The sequence below is a fragment of the Gymnodraco acuticeps genome, unplaced genomic scaffold (genome assembly GCF_902827175.1).
Source record: "Gymnodraco acuticeps unplaced genomic scaffold, fGymAcu1.1, whole genome shotgun sequence".
Taxonomy (NCBI): domain Eukaryota; kingdom Metazoa; phylum Chordata; class Actinopteri; order Perciformes; family Bathydraconidae; genus Gymnodraco; species Gymnodraco acuticeps.
This window is the reverse complement of record NW_022990214.1, coordinates 212,250-234,878: the sequence shown is the minus strand read 5'-3', so window position 1 is coordinate 234,878 and position 22,629 is coordinate 212,250. Positions and strand designations below refer to the sequence as shown.

Sequence of the window (22,629 nt, the reverse complement as noted above, 5' to 3'; positions counted from 1 at the left end):
CTCATTTTATGCCAACTGTAGTTCACCGTGTTGTTTTGCCCTTAAGACCGAGCCTGATCCTTCCTCCCTTAGAGGTTACTGTTACAAATATATTTGTGTTTTTAAGATGCTTCAAGTTACTGATTAATAGGGTATTCTGGACACATTGTATTTAAAATTTACTGGTTTTAAAAAGCTTAGGTACGAGGCAGTATCTCTATGAGTTCTGAATTTAGCTTCCTTTAAAAGGGGACCTATCATGCAAAATGCACTTGTGTACGTCTTTTATTCATGAATATGTGTCCCCGGTGTTCCAGGGAACTCACCAAGTGTCAGAAAACACAACCCTCTCTCTTTTCCTCCATACCCAAATCTCTAAAAACGGGGCTGCAACGAATTGAATTATTTTCTACGTCACAGAAGTGGTGCTCCGCTTAGTGGTCAATTCTCCACCTATCAGGGGAATGTGGGGTTGGGCCACCACCGGCCATTGCCGCTCGAAAGCGACAACATTAGAAAAGTGCCGGTCAAAGGTCTTATTTGTTATTTATTGAGCTTTAAAACAAATGAATAATGATTTTATATAATCATATATAAGAATAAAACACGGAGGACGGAGATCTATTGTTCAAATATAGCATGATATGTCCCCTTTAAGGCAGTGGTTCTCAAACTTTTTTCAGTAATGTACCCCCTTTGAAACATTTTCTCAGCCAAGTACCCCCTAACCGACCCCGGAGATTTTTGATAGAAAAAGCCTATATAATAAAATAATTACAATATAGTGATGTTTCATCAGTGTGGGATTTATTAACTCCTTCATTTATGATCTGTATGACAGTGGCCATGTCGGCAGGCCACATCATGTCGACAGCCAGTCACCCTTTGTGAGGCAGGCCACTTAACGGGCCTAGCCATCGGGAAACCCCCCGGTCCTCCCGATGGCCAGTCCGGGACTGGGTACAGGAGACGTAGAGTGAGGGATCATTGTCCACAAGTAAATCAATCGCAGATGGCGTCGTGGTCACGGACGAATACAAAAAAACAACTAAATAAAACTATTGAAAAAAAAGAATGGATCGCGAAATATACTTGGGCGGCCGTTAATATACCTGGGCAGCCCGCCCAAGTATAGTCTATGTGTGGGAAACCCTGGCCTGTATGCATGTGGGTGTTTAACAACATTCAGTTAACTTTCCGTTTGCTTGTTGCTCGCTGAATGACTGCTAGGACATCAGTAGCAGCCTACGTATTTTTACATCACACTGATACAAATCCTACCTGCCTGTACACGTTGGTGAGGATCCAGCATCAGGCCTGTCAGCCAACAGATGCAGATGTAGTCCACCATAACACTGTAGACCTTGATGTAACTCTGTTGAGGGTGTAGGGATAACAAAACACATCAAGCTCATTTTCAACACCTTGGGTATATTAAGGTCATTTATCTTCATCACACATTCAGGCATGATTCACACGCTGAGATGAGTAGTGTTGTGGCTGTAAAAGATTGTGGAATATCCTATTGCAGTCAAGATTAGATAATGGGAAATTGTATCCTCCAACATTGGATAATTTTTCCATTTAGCTTGGATTGTACTTTTTCATACACAGATTTCAGGACATCTAAGATAGATAGATATTATATAATAAGTACAAACTACATAATAGCGTTCCATTATACTGGTTATTTTCATGTGACCCCTTATTTATTTATTTTAAATGATAGCACTAACATGCATGGGCTATATTCAGGGTTTAGTTGCCTTTAAAAAAAAATGTAATCAGTAACCTAATCTGAGCATCAAAATATAAAAGTAACTGCTACTTTTGCATTACCTCAATATCAAATGCAATGCAAATAAATACAAGAGAAATAAAATATTAATAAGATGTTTTTTACTAAAGTGTATTATCTAAGACGACAGAACAATGTGACCTTAGAAAAGAAGAATCCACGATATTTAGGATCAAACACTATATGCTCATTTCAGTTTTTTAGTAACATTGTAATACTGCTGGTAATCCCCAATGTTAGTAGTAATCTGATTTTGTCTTTTTTTAAAAATAATTATTTGTAAAATAATAGTTGCCCTTTTTTGTATCCTTATTACGTAATCCTGTTACATGTATCTGTTACTCCCCAAGCCATATTGCTATTATATTTAAACTTTTAGCTTTCTTATTTAATCCTAATTATTCTTATCTTTTATCACATATCAAGCTGTGCCCTTAAAACTTTCTTGTGGAGATTTAGTTTGTCTTTTCAACATTGAGTTGCTGCCTAATCGCGCTAAACCATGCTAGCATATTGGTCGGAGCAATGGCTATTCCTAATCTGTAAAACACACAGGATGCAAGGCAAACCCAGGGCCGGCCCGTAGCACTAGCGTTATAGATGTTCGCCTAGGGCGCCAGATCTGGGGAGGCGCTGCGCTGACAGCTCTGGGAGGGAAAAAATCATTTTTGACCGTTGGTGCTCATCCAAATTTTCGGCCTTGATATAACAACATTCATAATTAAGTAAAGATAACACCCTTTTCACCCGGGTTACACTTTTCATTTGCCCTGTACGATGGGCGCTGTAAGTGATGAAAATGGGGGATGTTGGCTTATCTGGCGCCCGCAGCTCACAGCCAAAGTGCGAGCGTGGGAGCGAGCGAGGGAGAGAGGGAGGGTGCACCGGCACTGTTGCTATTAGAATCTGATTATAGCTGCTCTAACGGATATAATATAATATAAGGCAAGGCAAGGCAAGGCAAGGCAAGGCAAGGCAAGGCAAGGCAAGGCAAGGCAAGGCAAGGCAAGGCAAGGCAAGGCAAGGCAAGGCAAGGCAAGGCAAGGCAAGGCAAGGCAAGGCAAGGCAAGGCAAGGCAAGGCATATATAGCACCTTTCAACACAAGGCAATTCAAAGTGTTTTACAAAAAACGAAAGACATTAAGAAAATAGCATTTAAAATCAGTCAGTAAAGAGAAAAGATAATAAAATAAACATTAAAAGAAAAAATACATGGATAAAAGTTACAGTGCAGTTTAAGATGTAAATAGTTCAATTAAAAGCAGCGGCAAAAAGAAAAGTCTTCAGCCTGGATTTAATAGTAGTCAGAGTTGCAGCGGACCTGCAGTTTTCTGGGAGTTTGTTCCAGATATTTGGAGCATAATAACTGAACGCTGCTTCTCCATGTTTAGTTCTGACTCTGGGGACAGAAAGCTGACCAGTCCCTGAAGACCTGAGAGATTTGGATGGTTCATAATTTAGCAGGAGGTCAGAAATGTATTTTGGGCCTAAACCATTCAAAGCTTTATAAACCAGCAGCAGTATTTTGAAATCTATTCTTTGACACACAGGAAGCAAGTGTAAAGACTTCAGAACAGGAGTGATGTGATCCACTTTCTTAGTGTTAGTGAGGACTCGAGCAGCGGCGTTCTGAATCAGCTGCAGCTTCTTAATAGATTTTTTAGTGAGACCTGTGAAGACACCATTGCAGTAGTCAAGTCTACTGAAGATAAAAGCATGGACAAGTTTTTCCAAATCCTGCTGTGACATTAGTCTTTTAATCCTAGATATATTCTTTAGGTAATAGTAGGCTGATTTAGTAACTGTTTTAATGTGACTGTTGAAACTCAGGTCCATGACTACACCTAGATTTCTGGCTTTATCTGTTGTTTTGAACATTGCACACTGAAGCTCAGCGCTAACTTTTATACGTTCTGACTTGGCTCCAAAAACCATTACCTCAGTTTTATCTTTATTTAATTGGAGAAAGTTCTGACACATCCAGTCATTGATTTGTTCAATGCACTTACTCAGTGTTTGAATTGGAGCATAGTCTCCTGGTGAAATTGTTATGTAAATGTGTGTGTCATCCGCATAGCTATGGTAACTTATTTTGTTGTTTTTCATTATCTGAGCCAGTGGTAGCATGTAGATGTTAAAGAGAAGATGTTTCTACAATAATGTGGAGGGAGAGTCCTCTCCAGTCAGACTGAGAGGCTGAGTGAGGTAAAGGACTCTGAGTGTTTAGATAGTTCACTTTAGTCTACAGTAAGTTATCTCAGTGGGTCTCAAACGTTTTGATCACAAATTATGTAAACACATATTTCCAAGGCACTCCTTTATAATTATTAGGATAAATAAAAACAGGTTTGAAATCATTTCAATGTATACTATAGGACAGTAAACCAAAAATATCCTTTAAAACTGGAGAGATAAAAAAATATGCATAAATAAAGAAATGTTAACTAAGTAAAATAAGATATAAATGAACAACACAAATAAAAAAAGTTACATTTATTTGTTATTGGCTATGGTAGGTTATTGGTTATGTTCACATACTTATTTGATTATTAAAATGTAAACCAATCTTTTTCATACGGGTGTTTAGAGTTGTACCCCCTAGATCTAGTCTCTAGTAATTCTGCTCAAAGTGCACCAGATTGAAGCATTTGACTGTACAATTTTCAAACATTTCTTCCCGGGGGGGCATACCCCCGGACCCCCCTTGAGGATGTGACGTCCATCCCCCATTCCATTGTGTGTTCCTTGGATACTCTATTAATCTTTATATTTTCTATTGTACGATTTTCTGGCTGGGGGGGCGCCAGCTAAAATCTCACCTAGGGCAGCAAATTGTCTAGAGCCGGCCCTGGGTAAATCGAACCGATTAAGTAGTATGGCAGGGTCCAGATTTATTGAGAAGATATAAGCCTCTCTCGACATGGGCGATGTAAGAACACTGGCTAATGGAATGGAAAGCCAACGGCCAAACAAATTGCATTAAGAAAAGCACCGTTCTTTTTTGTTATGGCAAACTTCAAATGCTGTTTTCAAGGACAATAAACCAAATTGTTCGCATTATTTGTTAATACAATAAATCAATGTCAAGAAGTTATATGTCTTAGGTAAAAAGGTCTGTGTTTTTTCAAATTGCAGTTTGCAATATGGGCGGCAGAAAAATGCAAGAAACGTGCGTAACTTGGGCAGCATTTTTTCAATTTCTTGAAAGGAAAGCAGGTTTTATGACTGGTGTTTCAAGATGCTTGTAGGTAGTGATCAGATGCACTGTAGCTGTGTGATTTATGCCTGAAATATTCATTGCACATCTATCAGAATGTGATCCCAGAGGGGGCCTGCTGTCATTACGGGCTCATTTCCGTGCCAATTTCTTCCTATTTCTACCTTATGATGACATTTGGAAATAAGGGGGAGGTGGAGTGTAATGAAATGTTTCCATTGGGCAAATGAAAGGTGTGTGTGTGTAAGAAATATATGTTTTCGTACTGTATGCATAAGAAAGATTGTTCATATGTGTCTCTGCATATTAGAATATTCTTCGGTCTCTTTGCGTGCATGTGAATCTGTTCGAAGGCCTGTGTCACAATATGTGTGTGTGTGGATTTTTTACTCGTATGCCTTTTTATATTGAGCTCGGGGACGGGACCACAGTGGAGTGGTGATGTCTGGGAGAGTGAAACAAGAGAAAGAAGGGGATTGATTCAGAGCTTTAAATAACACACTCTCTTCTCCTCCAGCTGAGTCCACCAGACACATGTCTGCCCCACACGTCACTCAACTCACCAACTCATACCATCACAGCCAGTGTGTGTGTGTGTGCAGGGCCGTCCCTCCCTACAGGCCGATCATGCCGACTGCGTGGGGCCTCACCTTGCGGAGGGGGCCTCAACTGAGCCGAAAATGCGGTGCACCTATGCGCTTATGTGGCGCGCTTATGCGACACCGTTGGCAGAAGGAAGAATGGAGAGGAATATGTGGAAATAATACCATAAATAAAATGTTACCTCTCATGTATCATATATGAAGAATTAATTTGCATATTTAAAGCCAATCTTAAAATGATTAAACAAACGCCTGTTTGAGACTCCTCACTGCACACAAAAACATAACTTGGAGAAATAAATAAATACGGAAATGTTATTTAAAACCACCTCGAATATGTTGTGTTAATGTTATGAAATGTTTTCTCATAAATGATGCGGTAAGCAGGAGGACAGAATTACGTCTAAACTGAGGCCGTTTTGCTTTTCTATAGGTTGTATAGATACGAGCATGGTTTTATATACTATCACGTTTAATCGTGTGTTATGCCGTTTGCTAAGACTTGAGAAGTCGCTCATAAAACACAGGTGGTATGGAAACTAAGAACACCATATATTTGGTAGATTTGGCAGCTGATATAACACAACACATTTGTTTTATTTAATTTAAGTGGGGATATAGTTGCTGCGGGGGGGGGGGGTTAAGACGGGCTGCAGTGGAGACGCTGCACACAGCTGATTGACAGCTGGAACACAAACCACCAAATAAAAAAATTCAAATTAATTTACTCCAATCCGCAGGGATCCTCCCGACACTTTCTAAAGCCCCTGTCACACTGTCTCGAAATTGACTCCCGATGGACACACGAATATGGAATTGTGAATTTCGCACGAAGATGGCCCCGAACCACACACGAAGGCAACATTTACATTACATTTAAGACATACAACTGCAACAAAAGTAACACAAACAATTATGTTAAAGTACTATGATACTGCACTGATATCTTCAGACTTTGTTCTTTACTTTATCCGTCTTTATATGTAGAATATATTACGTTTTCTCCGTAATGTTGTTTCCATAGCAACAACAACTTCCTGTCAACTCTCCTTCAAAATAATATATTATATCCTTTTTAGTTTCACAGAACACAAATTGGGTTATTTACATAATATGTTTACATGATTTTGTTGTGCAATAAAACAACCCGATGGACACATGATAAAGGAAATGTTCAAATTCGGCTGTGATCGTGGCAACATCGGGCCATTCGTGAGGGCATCTTAAGCCATCGTATGACCGCTGGTGGAGTTTCTCAGGCTTTTTTCTCAGGATTTTGGCACCGCTCACGAAGTTGCTGCTTTGCAGCAACTTCGTGAGCGGTGCCAAAATCTTTGGCATGCCAAAAAATTGTCGAAGGACCTTGCGAAGGTTCATTTTCGTGTTGAATTCGTGTGTCAATTTTGCCCTTCGTAAGGCCATCGTGAGGGCATCTTGTTATCATCGGTGCCATCGGGCATTCGCCCCGATCAGAGTGAGGGTGAATGCACCGATGATAATACGAAGATGACACGATTTGAGTTGCCGCTCACGAAGTTGCTGCCGGAGCCTGAGAAACTCCACCAGCGGTCATACGATGGCTTAGATGCCCTCACGAATGGCCCGATGTTGCCACGATCACAGCCAAATTTGAACATTTCCTTTATCGTGTGTCCATCGGGTGTCAATTTCGGGACAGTGTGACAGGGGCTTTACTGAGGAAGGTGTATTTTTTCATTAACTTAATTATTTATTTTGGTGATGATCAGATCTCCATGCTGCTACTCTGGTTCAAACTGCATCCACCAAACAATATGATTTATCTCGACCTCCCCAAAAGAACCAAAATCTGACATGGTGTGAAATGTCTTTTTAGCTGTTCTGTCGTCATTTCCTGCAATCTTCTTCATGCAGTCAGTCAAAATGAATATTAATACGGGCGTTTCTTTGACTATGTATCGTTTCTTTGACTATGTATAGGCAAATATGGGCGTTACGTGAAGCCCGCAAAAGCTGCGCCGCATTTCGAGTTGATTTTCATAGTGATTTCATTATGTTACGAAAGTAAACAAACAAGTCTAATTGAGGAGTTTCAGGCAGGGGGGGCGGGCAGAGTTTGGGGGACATAAACTCCCTCTGGAGGGAACAAAGGATTTTAGCCTTTGCCGACTATTTACATGCACTAAAACCTACAGGAATGGGAAAACCCCAAAAGGATTAATATGACTCCTTTAAAGCCTTGAGCTTCAGATTTAGACACACAATGTATTGTATTATATTACATTCATTTCACACTTTTGTCCAAATCAATAACTGAATTCTTACAGCACGGGGGGTTTGCCACCATAAAGTTGACATTTGTGCTTTTGAGGGAAACGTTTGATGGATAGCCATGACATTTTGTTCTGACATTCATGTCTCCCTCAGGATGAATTCTGATCATTTTGGTGATCCACTGACTTTTCCTCTAGAGCTATCATGAGGTCAACCTTTAATATTTGTCCAACATTTTGCTTTAAGATCAAATACCTTCAAAAACATCCAGTCAAACTCAGCTGTACTTTATTTCAGTGCTTATTTAAAGAAACATGTCTTTAATATAGCATTTCACTTGTTCACCATTGACAGATGGAAGATGGAAGGTGAGACCTATTGTATTTGTTGGCAAGTTTGAATATATTTGTATCTTTTTTTTATGACAAGCTATTTTCGTTCTCATAACCTGAGGGCGGTGGTGGCAAAGTCCTTAGGGACTTGGCTTGGCAACTGGCAAGACACAGGTTCAAGTCCCGGAAAGACCATGTGCTACCGAGGTGTCCCTGAGCAAGGCACCGTTCCCTACACTGCCCACCGGGCGCCGTACATAATGGCAACCCACTGCTCCTAACACTAGGATGGGTCAAATGCAGAGAAACCGTTTCGTTACTAGTACCTGTACTATGTAATGACAATACATCATCATCATCATCATCATCATCATCTAATGTTAGCATGCTTACACCATAAAGTAAGATAGTTAGCATTAAGCTCGAAGTCCAAATAGTCATTTCAACTATACTCAGTGTTTTTCAGGAATCAATTCCACTTTGGATGATGGGGAAGTGCCTTTTCTTTTTACAAAAATCCATACTTTTCAGACACAAGTGAAAAAACCCAATTTTAAGCTGGTGCGCTGCAGCATTGCGTGACAAAAACTACCAGAATGAACACTGGTTGGTTCTTTGCAGCTCATTTGCAGCGTTTTGCATGAATTAGCATTATGTCTAGGTTGCAGATTTGTAATGGTTGTGCTACGGTGTATTTTGTTTCACATTCCTGAATTTCCTTTTCCTTGCCAAGGAGTTTTGCAGAGAAGAAAAAACGTTGGAAAGTTGAACTTATTGAACTTGAACCTAATGTTAGGTAGTGTGTTTCAATCTATGGAACGAGGGAGGGTGAGGCAGGGAGTGAAGGCACCCTGAGGCAGAGCTTGTTATGCTGTCAAATACAGATCCATCTACACTGCACACTTTTATTTGTTCCTCTCCTTCTCCATTTCCTTTCAACGTCTGTGCTCTCTCCCTTTGTCTAGCAGTGAAATCCTTTGTTATTCTTAAATGTTGATGTTTTAGGTGATTTCTAAGAACAAGGGCTACTATAGGCAAAGCAAGGATTGCAGTTTTGGAGTCAAATCTGCTGAAACTTCTAGCAAATCTAGCAAATCACATAACTAATGCATTTTGGGAACCACACTTTTTTCAAAGAGCCTGTGAGAAGTGAGAAGACCTTTCACAGACATGAGTGGTATTGAGCTTCTCATCTAAGTCTCAAAAAGTAAACCAAACGTTTATCAACTAACTGAACAATTTATTTACTTAATGAGTCAGTCTGGCTTTTGTTTTGGGGTGTCCAGTTAACAGAAAATGCTTTCTTCTTAAAAAAGAATGTACATTTAAAAATACTTGGGAATATATGAATGTAAACTACTTCACTAAAAAAATATAAAAAAATAGGATGGGAACTAGTTCATTCCATTCTGTGTGAACTTAACTTTAAGCTTGCTTGTGTTAACCATCACATTTCTGAACACTGTGAATAACCCTAGCCCTGGACTATTTGTATTTTGTTTCAATGGTTTGTGCCCATTGATTCCAATGAATGGAGGGCTTGATGCTTCAGTAATAGCTCCTACACTGTTATGCTTCAAACTTTGAGAAAACATTCTACTAGACTAGACGACATTTTTCATGTATCTTTCTTACTTTTTTCATTTTCTCATGAATATAGCATATCAAGTTGAGAATATTTTAGTATCACTTATATTGTTTTGTTTGATAGGCTCAGTTTTTTGTAAAACCAATAATCTCTAATAAATAGGCCAAATAGGATTAACTATAGCACAGACTGAGAGCACGACCTTATGAAAAACAGAGAATTGAACGAGATCACATTTTTGCTCAAGCATCTGGAGAAAAAGCCTGAACCCAACCAATAAATGCCCATATATTTGAGATTAAATGTTTAACAGTTAAATATTGGTGTATTGATTTCTCGTTTGTGTGTTCCTTTAAATGCTTAGCCAATGATGAATTTAATTTGCTGTTGTGGTTGAGTGACCTGTTGCAACAAGAATGACAGTATGTCCTCTCATCTTTGGCAGGTATCTGGATCAAACCCATCCGAACATCCAGGATGAGGGAGAAGAGGGCGGACTTTGTGGCAGGATGCCTGGGAGGAAGGGTCATCGCAGCTGGTGGTCTAGGTCAGCACCTCCATTTCTCTCCCATTTTCAGTTTGATTGTTTCTGTCAATTAAATAAATTGTTGTGCTTTGACCCAAGAAGGAAAAAGAAAGGAAGGAGAGACAGAACAAAAGTCCAAGTCGTCCTTCGATTGATTTCCAATGTTGCAGGTCCTTTAGTCTGTTAATAGACAAGCCTAACATCTGGTTTAGAGTTTCATCTGAAGTACAAAACATAAATGTATCTCGTATTTATTTCCTACAGTATCTGGTTTGTAGGGGAAATAAATATCGGTTTATACTGATAAATAAAGATATTAATTGTTTTCTCCATCTACTCTGGAGAAACATAAAAGAAAATGTCAAAATCAATGTCAAAGACCTAGAAATCCTACGTTTTAAAACTCTAGTATAGAAATCTCCTAAAAGGCTGCATTCTGACTTTCCTGTGAGTCAACAAAATGGCGTATTTTATTGAGAGGCTCTTGGAAGACCGCTTTGACCTGTAGGGTCAGGGTGACATGACCAACAGACAAGTTACAGGAATCAGTAGCCAAGTTTTCCATATATTCCCATCCTGGGTAATTTGATAAGAAGAGAAACATTGAAACATTTAGAGAACTGTCTTTTATTGAGTATTGCAACCATTGTAACTCCAGTCAAAAGGTTATGTCCTGTTCACGGATTGGTTGTAGGTTTGTTTCTCTATTTGTGAGCAGTATATACCTGCCCAATTTTCATGAAAACGGAAAACTTAAGCATAGCCGAAAGAAGAAGCCATTAAATTGCGAAGCAGCTTGGAGTCATGGTTCAGATTATTCTTTACCTGTGGAAATTGCCTTGGCTTAATCAGATTTAAAAAAACTGATTTAGGTTCCCTTCATATTTTCACAGCTGTATTTTTGCAGAGTTTCCTCACAATCATGGGTCAGCTTACTGCCAGATTTGACTGTGCATGACAGTGCTACGTCATTGTAATACGTTGAAGGAATACTTAGCAGACCTTGCATCCATCCATCCATCCATCCATCTTCTCCTGCTTATCCGTGGTCGGGTCGCGGGGGTAGCAGTTCCAGCAGAGAGCCCCAAACTTTCTTTTCCCTGGCGACATCAACCAGCTCTGACTGGGGGATCCCAAGGCGCTCCCAGGCCAGCGAAGAGATATAATCCCTCCACCTGGTCATAGGTCTACCCCTTGGTCTCTTCCCAGCTGGACGTGCCTGGAACACCTCCCTAGGGAGGCGCCCAGGTGGCATCCTAACTAGGTGCCCGAACCACCTCAACTGGCTCCTTTCGACGCGAAGGAGGAGCGGCTCAACTCCGAGTCCCTCCCTGATGACTGAACTTCTCACCTTATCCCTAAGGGAGACACCAGCCACCCTGCGGAGAAAACCCATCTCGGCCGCTTGTATCCGCGATCTCGTTCTTTCAGTCATGACGCAAAGAACATGCCCTTTCTCGCAATGTTAATGAAAATTAAAACAATCTGTCTATCCATCCCCTCATAGAGATATGGTCCAACTTGTTAATTGTTTCTTCTTGGCTCAAACTAAACCCTTCCACCAATATTCGTGAAAATCGAGCCTGTAGTTTTCCAAGAATCCTGCTGAGAAACAAAAAACCAACTAAACAGAACATATACGTAGCCTAGCCAAACCTCATTAGAAATGTCTAGTGTCCAAGCCAAAGACATGGTCTGACTTTAGAAAACTCTCTGCAAATTCTAACAAGAGAAAATACAATAAAGGTTATTGCACCTTTCAACCAAATAACCCATGCATCTTTTTTATAATGACATTATAAGCTAAGCAGGCTTAAATCAATACCTGCTGCCAAGGCATACGTTCCTGCAGAATTACTGAAGCAATTAGTGTCATTGCCGTTGCTTGGTAACTCAAAATATTCCTCATGGATTGTTTTTTGCCGATTGAAGTGTCTCTAATACTTAGAGTTGGCTTAATCTGATAATGAAAAGTCTTACCGACGGTGAAGTTGTCAGTGCCAACAACTGTGATTAATAACACACAACAAACACATGCCCTCACTCACAATCAAATTAGTTTTCTATTAACTTTCCATTTTCTCCTTGACTGAGCTGCATCTGTTAAAGTACATTTAGTGTGGAGAGAGAATGAGCAATGCTACAAATTAATTAAAGGTCAGCTTTTGTCCTCGATGACATTCTTGTTAAGCAGATATTGACTCTCTCTCTCTCTCGGCACCTGCATGCATCAGCAAGTAACACACATACAGTAAATACACATACACACACACTGGAAGTTATAAAATGAAATGTATTGACAGATTCAAAGGCCATGGATATCTGTAATATTATATATATTTTCTGTACATAGACACACGAATACCCTACATTCTACAGAATGAATGGAAACCATTTGACTATCTTAATCAAAGTTGCTGTACTTTGTCCTCTACAGTATGAATCATCACCACAAACATATGGAAATACACTATATAGACAAAAATATTGGGCCACCTACACATTACACCTGTACAGGAGCTTATATGACATCCCATTCCAAATTCCCAGGCATTAATATGAAGTTGGTCCCCCCCTTTGCAGCTACAACAGCTTCCACTCTTCTGGGAAGGCTTTCAACAACATTTTGGAGTGTGTCTGTGGGAATATTCATTCCATTCATCCAGAAGAGCATACAGTGACACAGTGACGCATCCTAAAACCCGGAAGTAAACTCCTTCCGGTTCCTTCGACAAAAACCAATGCAATTTCTCCATAGGATTTTGGAAAATAGCTCAAAATAAGGTCTGTGGTTGACACACATTTAAGAGGCGGATCACGTTTTGTTCAGCCGGATAATATCCACATGCATAAATCTAATCGCCAGAAGCAGTCGCCAGAAGCAAAATGCTAAATTATAAAACACAATTGAGTTGCCGGAACCTATATATACGACAAACTCTTCCTGATTTCAATCCAACCCTTTACATATTTGATAGCATTGAAACATTGGGGATTAAACAAATACATTTAAAAAAGGGAACCTTATGGACATGTTAAATACATTTTATTAAAATTTGATTATTTCAAAACAGTTTTCATAAAACAGTAACAAGTTTGTTTAAAAGCACAACACATTAACATACATGGAGACACATGGTTATTACTTGATGGTTATTCCAACGGCATCTGACTCGTGGGCAACGTATCACTTCATGCTGTGCATCACGAGCCTCTGTTGCACTTATGCTGCGAATATTCGCTTCGCTCTAATCACTCCTATCCCATCGCTCTAGTCCAGTGTTTCTCAAACCTTTTCATACTAAGGACCACTTAACCAATACAAAAACAGTCGCGGACCACCTAACTCCACACATATCCAAAATCACATCATTTTTCTAGAACAGATTACAAATCGCCTGAAAATGGTACAAACAAGTGGCAACATGTGTGATGAAGGTGTTGCGCTGGGCTATATCATGCAATCAAAATAATTGAAGAGAATGAAACTTAAGCTCGCTCCATTGCGGAGATATTCCCGCGAGAGTGCGGAAAACTTAAATGTATTTATTTATTTCAAATGTGAAATGTTACCAATATACTCACGGACCACTAGGGGGCGCTCACGGACCACCAGTGGTCCGCGGACCACACTTTGAGAAGCACTGCTCTAGTCTAATGGTGCGTTCACACCGGACGCGATGCGAATATTCGCTTCGCTCTAATCGCTCCTATCGCATCGCTGTTGTATAATGGTGCGTTCACACCGGACGCAATGCGAATATTCGCTTCCCTCTAAACGCTCGAGTTTCACCACGGCTGCCAGCTGTGTTTACTCGCATCATTCAAACAAGACGCAATGGCTCAGGAGCTACAACTACAACAAAATGAACATATTTTACCGTGATTTAATTGTAATACATGTTTCTAAATGATGCCGAAGTAACAACATACTGATACCGGTTAGTAAAAACCATGAATTAATGCTCGACAAGTCTGCAGACAAGACGGCAGGCAAAAAACCTTTTAAATGCTTGTTTTCTGAATGGAGATTGGGTCGACCAGGCTAAGCTAACGTTGTATATGCTCATTCCACACTCATAACAACGACCTATACAGACATAAATAAACCATAAATAAATTCGCCATGACACAGACAGTCTGTGGTTTGTACTTGTTTAACTTTTGTCCAGTTTCTGAACAGATATGAGGAGCTGTGATCTCTGTGTGCTAACTGCTAACAGCTAACGGCTGATGTTTGCTGGTTGAACATCAGTGACGGCAGGCTGAGATCCTCACCGCTGATTGGCTTCCGCGAGAACGCGTCACGTGAATTTGACGCTCGAGTTGAAAGAATCTCCTCAATCGCGTGATTCACGCCGCGTCCACTGCTTCATGCTCGCCGTCGGAGCGAATTCGCGTCTTTCCACGTCTCTGCATTGACTTTACATGTAATCGCGCCGTCCCCAAACATTGCATCGCGTCTGGTGTGAACGCAGCATTAGAACTCTGCTGTTCCCTATATACAAACAAAACGAGAGGGGTCTGCCTGCAGACCTCCACTCTCAGGACAGTTCCGGTGCAGACCTCCACTCTCAGGACACCTCCACTCTCAGGACAGGAAGTGCACGCTAAGAATTCCAAAATAAAATCACCACTATCAGTACAGTCCCACTTTCCAAACAGGAAATGCACGTAAATACAAAATAAAATCGTGACGGATCGTGACACTTATTACACTGAACAAAAATATAAACGCAACACTTTTGTTTTTGCTCCCATTTTTCATGAGATGAACTCAAAGATCTAAAACATTTTCTATATACACAAAATAACCATTTCTCTCAAATATTGTTCGCAAATTTGAAAAAATCTGTGATAGTGAGCACTTCTCCTTTGCCGAGATAATCCATCCCACCTCACAGGTGTGGCATATCAAGATGCTGATTAGACAGCATGATTATTGCACAGGTGTGCCTTAGAATGGCCACAATAAAAGGCCACTCTGAAACGTGCAGTTTTTCTTTATTGGGGGGTCTGGGGGGGGGTCCGAAAACCAGTCAGTATCTGGTGTGAGGGTTAGGGGTAGGGTTAGGGTTAGGGTAATGTTGTGAATTGAGTGGCCCATGGTGGTGGTGGGGTTATGGTATGGGCAGGCGTATGTTATGGACGACGAACACAGGCCACTCAATTCACAACATTACCCTAACCCCCTAAAATAGTTTACTTGTTTCAATAATGGCTTTTGTCATGGTATTATGCATCATTGTTGCTGCGAAAAACAATACCCCTGGTTTCGCTATTGCGTCTCAATAATTCTAGGATTAGAGGATTGGTTGATACTGCTGAACTTAACATATGATAAAATAATATTTCTCCAAACTAGAGGGAAAATATGAACTATTTTCACAGAGGGTGACATGCATGAAGGGCTGGTGCCCCTCACTCAAAATGAGATATTGCCTTACGCACTACACTATAAATCAGTAAAGTTACTCAAGAATAAATAAATAAAAACTGATTCTTGAATCTATTGTAATCTACAACTTCTTCATCCAAGCTCTCAATCAGTGTTATGTTATTTAATCTGCAGCTCATGCCTTAAAACAGATACTTCAGACCGATTATAAAATTGTGTTTATGACAAAAATGTAATCTGACTCCATAAATCACATAATTGTTTGACTAAGAAAAAAACTACACTTCCACTAACAATAAATGAAGTTCCCCTTTAAACACAGCCCCGGTCTTCTGACGGGGTCTATCTATGTACTGGCTGGAAAATGTTGTGCCAGTCTCTGTCGCTCCGTCACTGTTCACCCGCTAACAGTCACTCTCTAGTTCTGCTGGGTTCTTGTTGACTTCTTCACTGGTTTGAGACAAGCGACCCTATCGGACACCTCCCTTTGTAGCCAGACTTCACCACAGCAGAATCGAGTTTCTGTTTTTAGGTCTCAACAGCTCCACGTCAGGTGTATCACCGCCCCTTGAACTGCAGTCGGTGTAAACAGGAGGACTTGGTAAGGATCCTCCTTCTTGGGCGAGTACTAGGTGCCCGTCGTCATATTTTGGGTGGAAACCCATCGTCTTGGCCTCACTAGCTGTGTGGACACAATAGTTTTCTGTGTGGGGGAACAACATCACTCGTAATCTCTATCCTTCTCATAATTACAAAAATAGTCTGCTAAATGTTCTACTATGTTTTAATCTTCTACTACTGTGGGATGCTTTATGTGTAAATGCAATATGCTACTCACTATCTTTTAAATAACATTCAACATCCCTCAAACCGTAAACGTCTTCTGCCTGTGGCTCCTCGGAAACATCCTGGTTGTCGGTTCTGCATCTGATTCACTGGCACCATCTGAGATTTAACTGTTTGAGGTGTCTGCCCTGCATTCTCTGGTTCTTCCTGAGCTTGAATTGTTGGAGGTGTCTGCCCTGCCTTCTCTGGAAGTTTCCCCTCCCTTCTCCTTGTCTTGTTCCTACAAGCTACGGTGTCTTTTGGTGACATGTTTCTTAAATAGGTGAATGGAATTATTCAGTTATCAAAGATGAAGCACCAATCCTCTGACTAGCACCTTCGTTCCTGATAAATAATATCCTATGTCATCCGAACTTAACTTTAAATATGTTTTTTTTTTTTTTAAGTTTTACATTTTTTTTTTTAAATTATAGATTTTTTTTTAATGATTTCAGTTTTTTGTAAAATATTAATAAAGTAATTTAAAAGATAAAAAGTATGCACATTTTTAAATCTGAAATGTTAAAAATTGGTTTGAATATTCTATAGTCTTATTTGAAAGACTATTATGTAAAGTTTCTTATCTTATAATTATAAACTACTTGCAAACACTCAAAATTAAACTTCAGAATGTTATTGCTATCTTTCCCTACGCGGTGTTTCCTCTGTGTAATAATTCTGTACTACCAGCAGAGTGCGCTGTTGTAATTTCCAGCTCAATCCACTAGGGATAGGTGTTGCAAAACTGACCTCTATTTAACAAGAAGAAGCTTATTTTCCTTCTTAAAAATGGGAAGAAAATTACACTAGGGAAGAAAATGACACTATGGTAAAACAACACAGCACATAACCGCCAAAACACATTTGCAAACAGGAATATTTCAAAAAACCGCCAATACACACTTGCAAGCAGAAAAAACTTCCAAAATCAGATCCCTACAAATACCAAACTTCCCACGGTAAGATAACCTGTCTATTTTCTATTTTATAGTTCCAACTCTGCCAAGAAATATGATTTGTCCTTCTCAAGATGGAGTGCCTAGCCTCATGTGAGTGGGACTGAGTGTGTAAAAAGTACTTTCAATTATCATTTCACGAAATGGCGACTGCCGTGTGGTTCATTGTGAACATGAGGGCAAGACAAGATGGCAACTGATTTTCCAACCTTTAACCTGAAGAACAAAGGGATTTGAAAACACACCTCGTGGCTCTCACAGCGGAGTTGAAATAATGGCGGGGTGATCTTTAGTCTAGAAAATTCAACACAAAACAACACTGTAGTTTCAAATAACATTTCTATTTAGTACAATGATAAATGGGCCTCATACCCTTACGTCATAGCCCTCAACCCATATACGTAAATGTTTTGACTTTAAGAGCCAGTATGGTTAACTCTTCTGTTTAAACACGCTATAATGGGACAAAATGGGACGCTATCCAAACACAATCAGAAGAATATCGTCTGTCTAACGCACGAATGTCTCATTTCTCATCGTAATCCACACGCAGTGTCTGTTTGAAAACAGAAAACAATAACCACTGAAAGCTTCAAACTTTTCAGGCCTTTTCCTCAGCTTTCAACTGTGGCTGTGTTCTTGCCTCAAACAGTCCCAACTGTTTAATGGCCTAAAACCATTCACGTTAACTTAAAACGTAACAAGAGACACTTATTGAAGTGATTGGCCTCAAGCCGACATGTAATAACAGACAAACGAATAGCATGCAGGGTTAAATGTAAGAAAAATAAGTCATTTGAACTCACCCTGCTTGTAACAAAGCAACGCCACGTGTTATAGGATAACTATGTTTATGAATTTAGGCTGTTTTAACATTAATTTAGGCAGTCATTCTCAGGAGTCCAACTTACCAGACAGACACACACTCCTATTGTTCACTATGTAATCTATTGAAGATTTTGAATAAACAGGTACTTCTTTACCTTTCTGTATGGGCCCGAGTGTATGTCTGCCAGCATTGTTCAAACTTCTTTGAAAACTGCAACTGCTCTCCCGGTGCAACAAGATCACGTCGGGGTCATTCCAATTGTTATGCTGTGTTCGTTATTCTCGCGTCCAGGAGAGAAGCTTTAAAAGGAGACTAAATGGAGTCTCTGAGAAGGTTCAAATGTTACTTTAATTAAATGGCACGGTAATGTTACAAGCAGGATATGATTCAGAGAGAGGGATGTAAATAATAATAATAATAATAATAGCTTCGATTTCTATAGCGCCTTTCAGGGGACCCAAGGTCGCTTCACAAGTAATAGTGCAAAGACAAACATAACAAAACAAAAGACAGACAAACAGAACAACAGATCGATTTAGGGGCCGAAAGCCTTGGCAAACAGATGGGACTTGAGGGCCCTTTTGAAGGCTTCAAGTGTGGGGATGTTGCGTATCTCCGCAGGGAGAGCGTTCCAGAGGGTGGTCGGCCTCTCTGTGGTCGGCCGACCAGAAGAGGACCCACAAGCCTTCGTCCTTCCCGCTTGCTGGCTATTTGCTCCTCCTCTCTGGGGGCTGTGGTGACGTAGGAGACTTCCCCCTCGTTCTTCTGTGTCCGATATCGCGTTAAACGGAGGATTTCGACATTTTACATTCATTGCTTACTTCCACATACCTTTTATCCTCCTTATCTCTTTCATAACTTTATATGTAATCCATGTTAACGGCGTCAATAGCCACTTTAATGATACTAATGGACGGTAGTCCCGGATGTCGTCATGAAGGATTTTCAGAATAAAAGCTTGGTATTGAGAACTTCCGTTTTTTTCCAGAATAAAATAGCATTTAAACTGACGGTATATTTAAGGTACATTATGCAATCAAAACATTGATTTGAATTTCTAACACCAGTGAATGAGCCCCATTAACTGAGTTTTAAACATCACTTTAAATGGAAGATTCCCATAGGCCCATATCGGTATCGGCCGATACTGATTCCGGCGATCGGCCCCAAAATTGGCGATCGGAGCATCCTTATTTGCATCTATAGCGTTGCATAAGCATGAAAAATATAGTTTGCACTTAATTTTGAATAATAACAACTCAATGCTGTAACTGCAGACTATGATTTTAAATTTGGTACACATCTAAGATTGTAGAAAGATAATTCATTGCTCACAGTAAAACAAACGGCAAAATACATACAGAGGAATTAATATGAAATAGGCGCATTAATGACTGACTCTTACATAACCGCTGGGTTATAAAGTAGTAGGGAATAGTTTTAGCTGAGGTATTTTACCGCACAACATGCACGGCAGGAGAGCCTCTGAGCCCCGCGGCGGCATCACGGTGCCCGGCCAACAGTTTGCAGAGTTGATTCTTAATACGTAGGCTACTCTTAACTTAACCACTTTTAACAGAATTGTGTTGGTAAGCACCTAATGCATACTTTGCCCAACACCATTTGCGCGAAAAAATAGACTACATGAGGACGACAGGGCTGAGTCTAACTTTAACAGCAGTAATGGTGCTGGCATGCATTAAAATGTCGATGTTTCGTTCAAAACAGTGAATTCAAGAAAAGTAAATAACACTTGTTAAAAAGCAGTAATTAATAACTCAGGTGGCATGCTTACTTGTTTTACGATGGTTTGAAGAGGATCCAACGCAAACACGTGTCCAACTGCTGAAGAAAAAGAGGAACAGGAAGTCTCACACCGCGGTATTCTCGTTTGAAGGGGTGGCAAGACCGTGGCGTTGACAAAAGCATTTTTATTAAGTTTTCCAAACGTATTTATAAGAAAGTTCAGAAAATGTGATATCAATTTACAAATTAATGAGTTCTTAAAAACATGTTCTCATTGTTGCTTAAGTGTTACTTATTTAAACGCACATTAAAAAAATACTAATTTAGGGCTAGTAAATTACATAATTTTGTTTTGTTTTGTTGACTTCACCATCGGAACTGTTTTTACAGTGCAGTGTGTGTGTGTGTGTGTGGTGTGTGTGTGTGTGTGTGTGTGTGTGTGTGTGTGTGGTGTGTGTGTGTGTGTGTGTGTGTGTGTGTGTGTGTCTTTATCTGTGTTTGCCAACATGACAATGACAGAGTGAAGGAGAGTGAGGAAGATATGTTTTTCTTTTCTCTGTGCGAGTGTCAGCTGTGAGTCTATTTTTGGCTTGTGAGTCATGGCAGGTTTAGAACATATTTCCAACGCTCTGCCATTTGTCTTTGGAAATAAAAGAGGAAATACACTCACAGGGACCAAAGAGCATATTTAACCCTCCTGTTGTCTTCGTTTTCCCCCCCTTACTTTGGTGTTCACGGTCAAATTTGACCGGTCCTGTTTTAACTGCTATACATTAACACAAAAACCATTAATCATCACAACATTTAATTTAACACCCTTTCAAACTGTACATATTGTATCAGACTACTGATATACATGAAAAACTGCAGTACATATACAAAGAGTAGACACTGAACATGTATTGCGTGTGCCAGGTGTGATCCATGTGGGGGGATGGGCACATAAGAGCGGGAAATGTGTCAAAGTGTTCTGTGTGTGTGTGTGTGTGTGTGTGTGTGTGTGTGTGTGTGTGTGTGTGTGCCAGGTGTGATTCACATGGGGGGATGGGCACATAAAGGGGGAAAACACATATAGTGTGTGTGTGTGTGTGTGTGTGTGTGTGTGTGTGTGTGTGTGTGTGTGTGTGTGTGTGTGTGTGTGTGTGTGTGTTATAAAGTTGACTAAATCATCCACAATTCAATGAAAGCAGTGATCAGCAATTTTATATGGTCAAATGTCTACTGTGAGGGATATCATAAAGCCTAAATGCAATGTAATGTAAAACAAAAAAGTTATGATTGATGAAAGTAGTAAATCGATCAGATTTGACCCAAACACAAGCAGTTATGCTATATGTGTGTATATATATGTCAGTGCACACATATATAAATGTATACAATACAGACTATGATGCTTGTCTTTGTATACGTAATAGTTACTTATTATACTGTATATAAGTGAATTATTGATTATAAAGCAGCTTTAATCTGTTATCTTTGTAGATCTAGCCAAGGCTTTTGATTATGATTATCACGCAATTTTCCAGTGTTTTGATGGTTCTAAGAACAATCCTTTTTTTGGAGAGGAACCTTTTAGAAGCCTGATTCACTAATCTTACAGTAGAATTGTTGCAGTGGCGGGAATATTAAATCATAAAACAGAGGATCATTTCATTCTTATTATCACTCATAAATAATTTAAATCAATCAATCAGGTGACTTTGATTGACATTTGACAATGACATTATCAATTGTACCTGCCCTTAACGTATGTTCAACCTCCATTCATTCAAAGAGGACATATTCTCTTCATTTTCATAAATGAGTATCTAGTGCCTCTACTGGGACATGTCTCCATGCTTGCATATTTTTATTGTTCTCAAACTGTGCTGCAGCACCTCTTTTCACCCTCTGTCTGAAACCAGAGCCCAGTCTGCTCTGATTGGTTAGCTGGCCAGCTCTGTTGTGTTTAGTCAACCATTTAGAGATGTGCCAGAAATGTCCCGCCCTTAACCCATCACATATGTGACCCGCTCTATCGAAATCAGTCGGAAGTCGCAACGGCTCATTTAAAAAATAAACGTGGATTTACGTAAAAGACTATTTTTTCGGGGTTCGGGTGTTTTGTTTGATTTTAAATAAACAAAGTCTTGGCTTTCAGAATATGAAACTTTTATTTCCAAAATCACACGATAAATACATTTTTGAAGCTTGTAAAGGGAAGATGACAGGCACCTCTCACTCGCAATCTGCTCTTCCGCAGCGCCGCCCCCCCCTCCCTCCGGCTGACATTATGAATGTAAGGCGTGTAGTAATCATAAATAACACGGCAGGGTCCATTACAGTTTGTTTTCATCTGGTTTCAAATAAACAAAGTATTAGCTTTCGGAATATTAAACTTGTTTCGGCAAATTCAGATGATAAATACAACGTTGAAGCTTGTAACGGCATAATTACAAGCGAAGAACGGAGTAATTTAACGTCACAGCAGGCATAACAACAGCTGGTGTTTCTCCTGAGGGTTTTCCCCGGGAAACAAACACAATACACACAAACGCAAAATTACACACACACACACACACACACACACACACACACACA

At 39.9% G+C, this 22,629-nt stretch overlaps 1 protein-coding gene across 1 annotated transcript in view; it reads left to right on the top strand.

Moving 5' to 3' along the window:
• Positions 1-22,629, top strand: part of LOC117547688 (kelch domain-containing protein 8B-like) — a 339,181-nt gene that overhangs the window by 295,801 nt on the left and 20,751 nt on the right. The window contains exon 5 of the mRNA XM_034218459.1: positions 10,215-10,316. Coding sequence (XP_034074350.1) covers positions 10,215-10,316 — 102 coding nt within the window. The remainder of the gene's footprint in view (positions 1-10,214; positions 10,317-22,629) is intronic.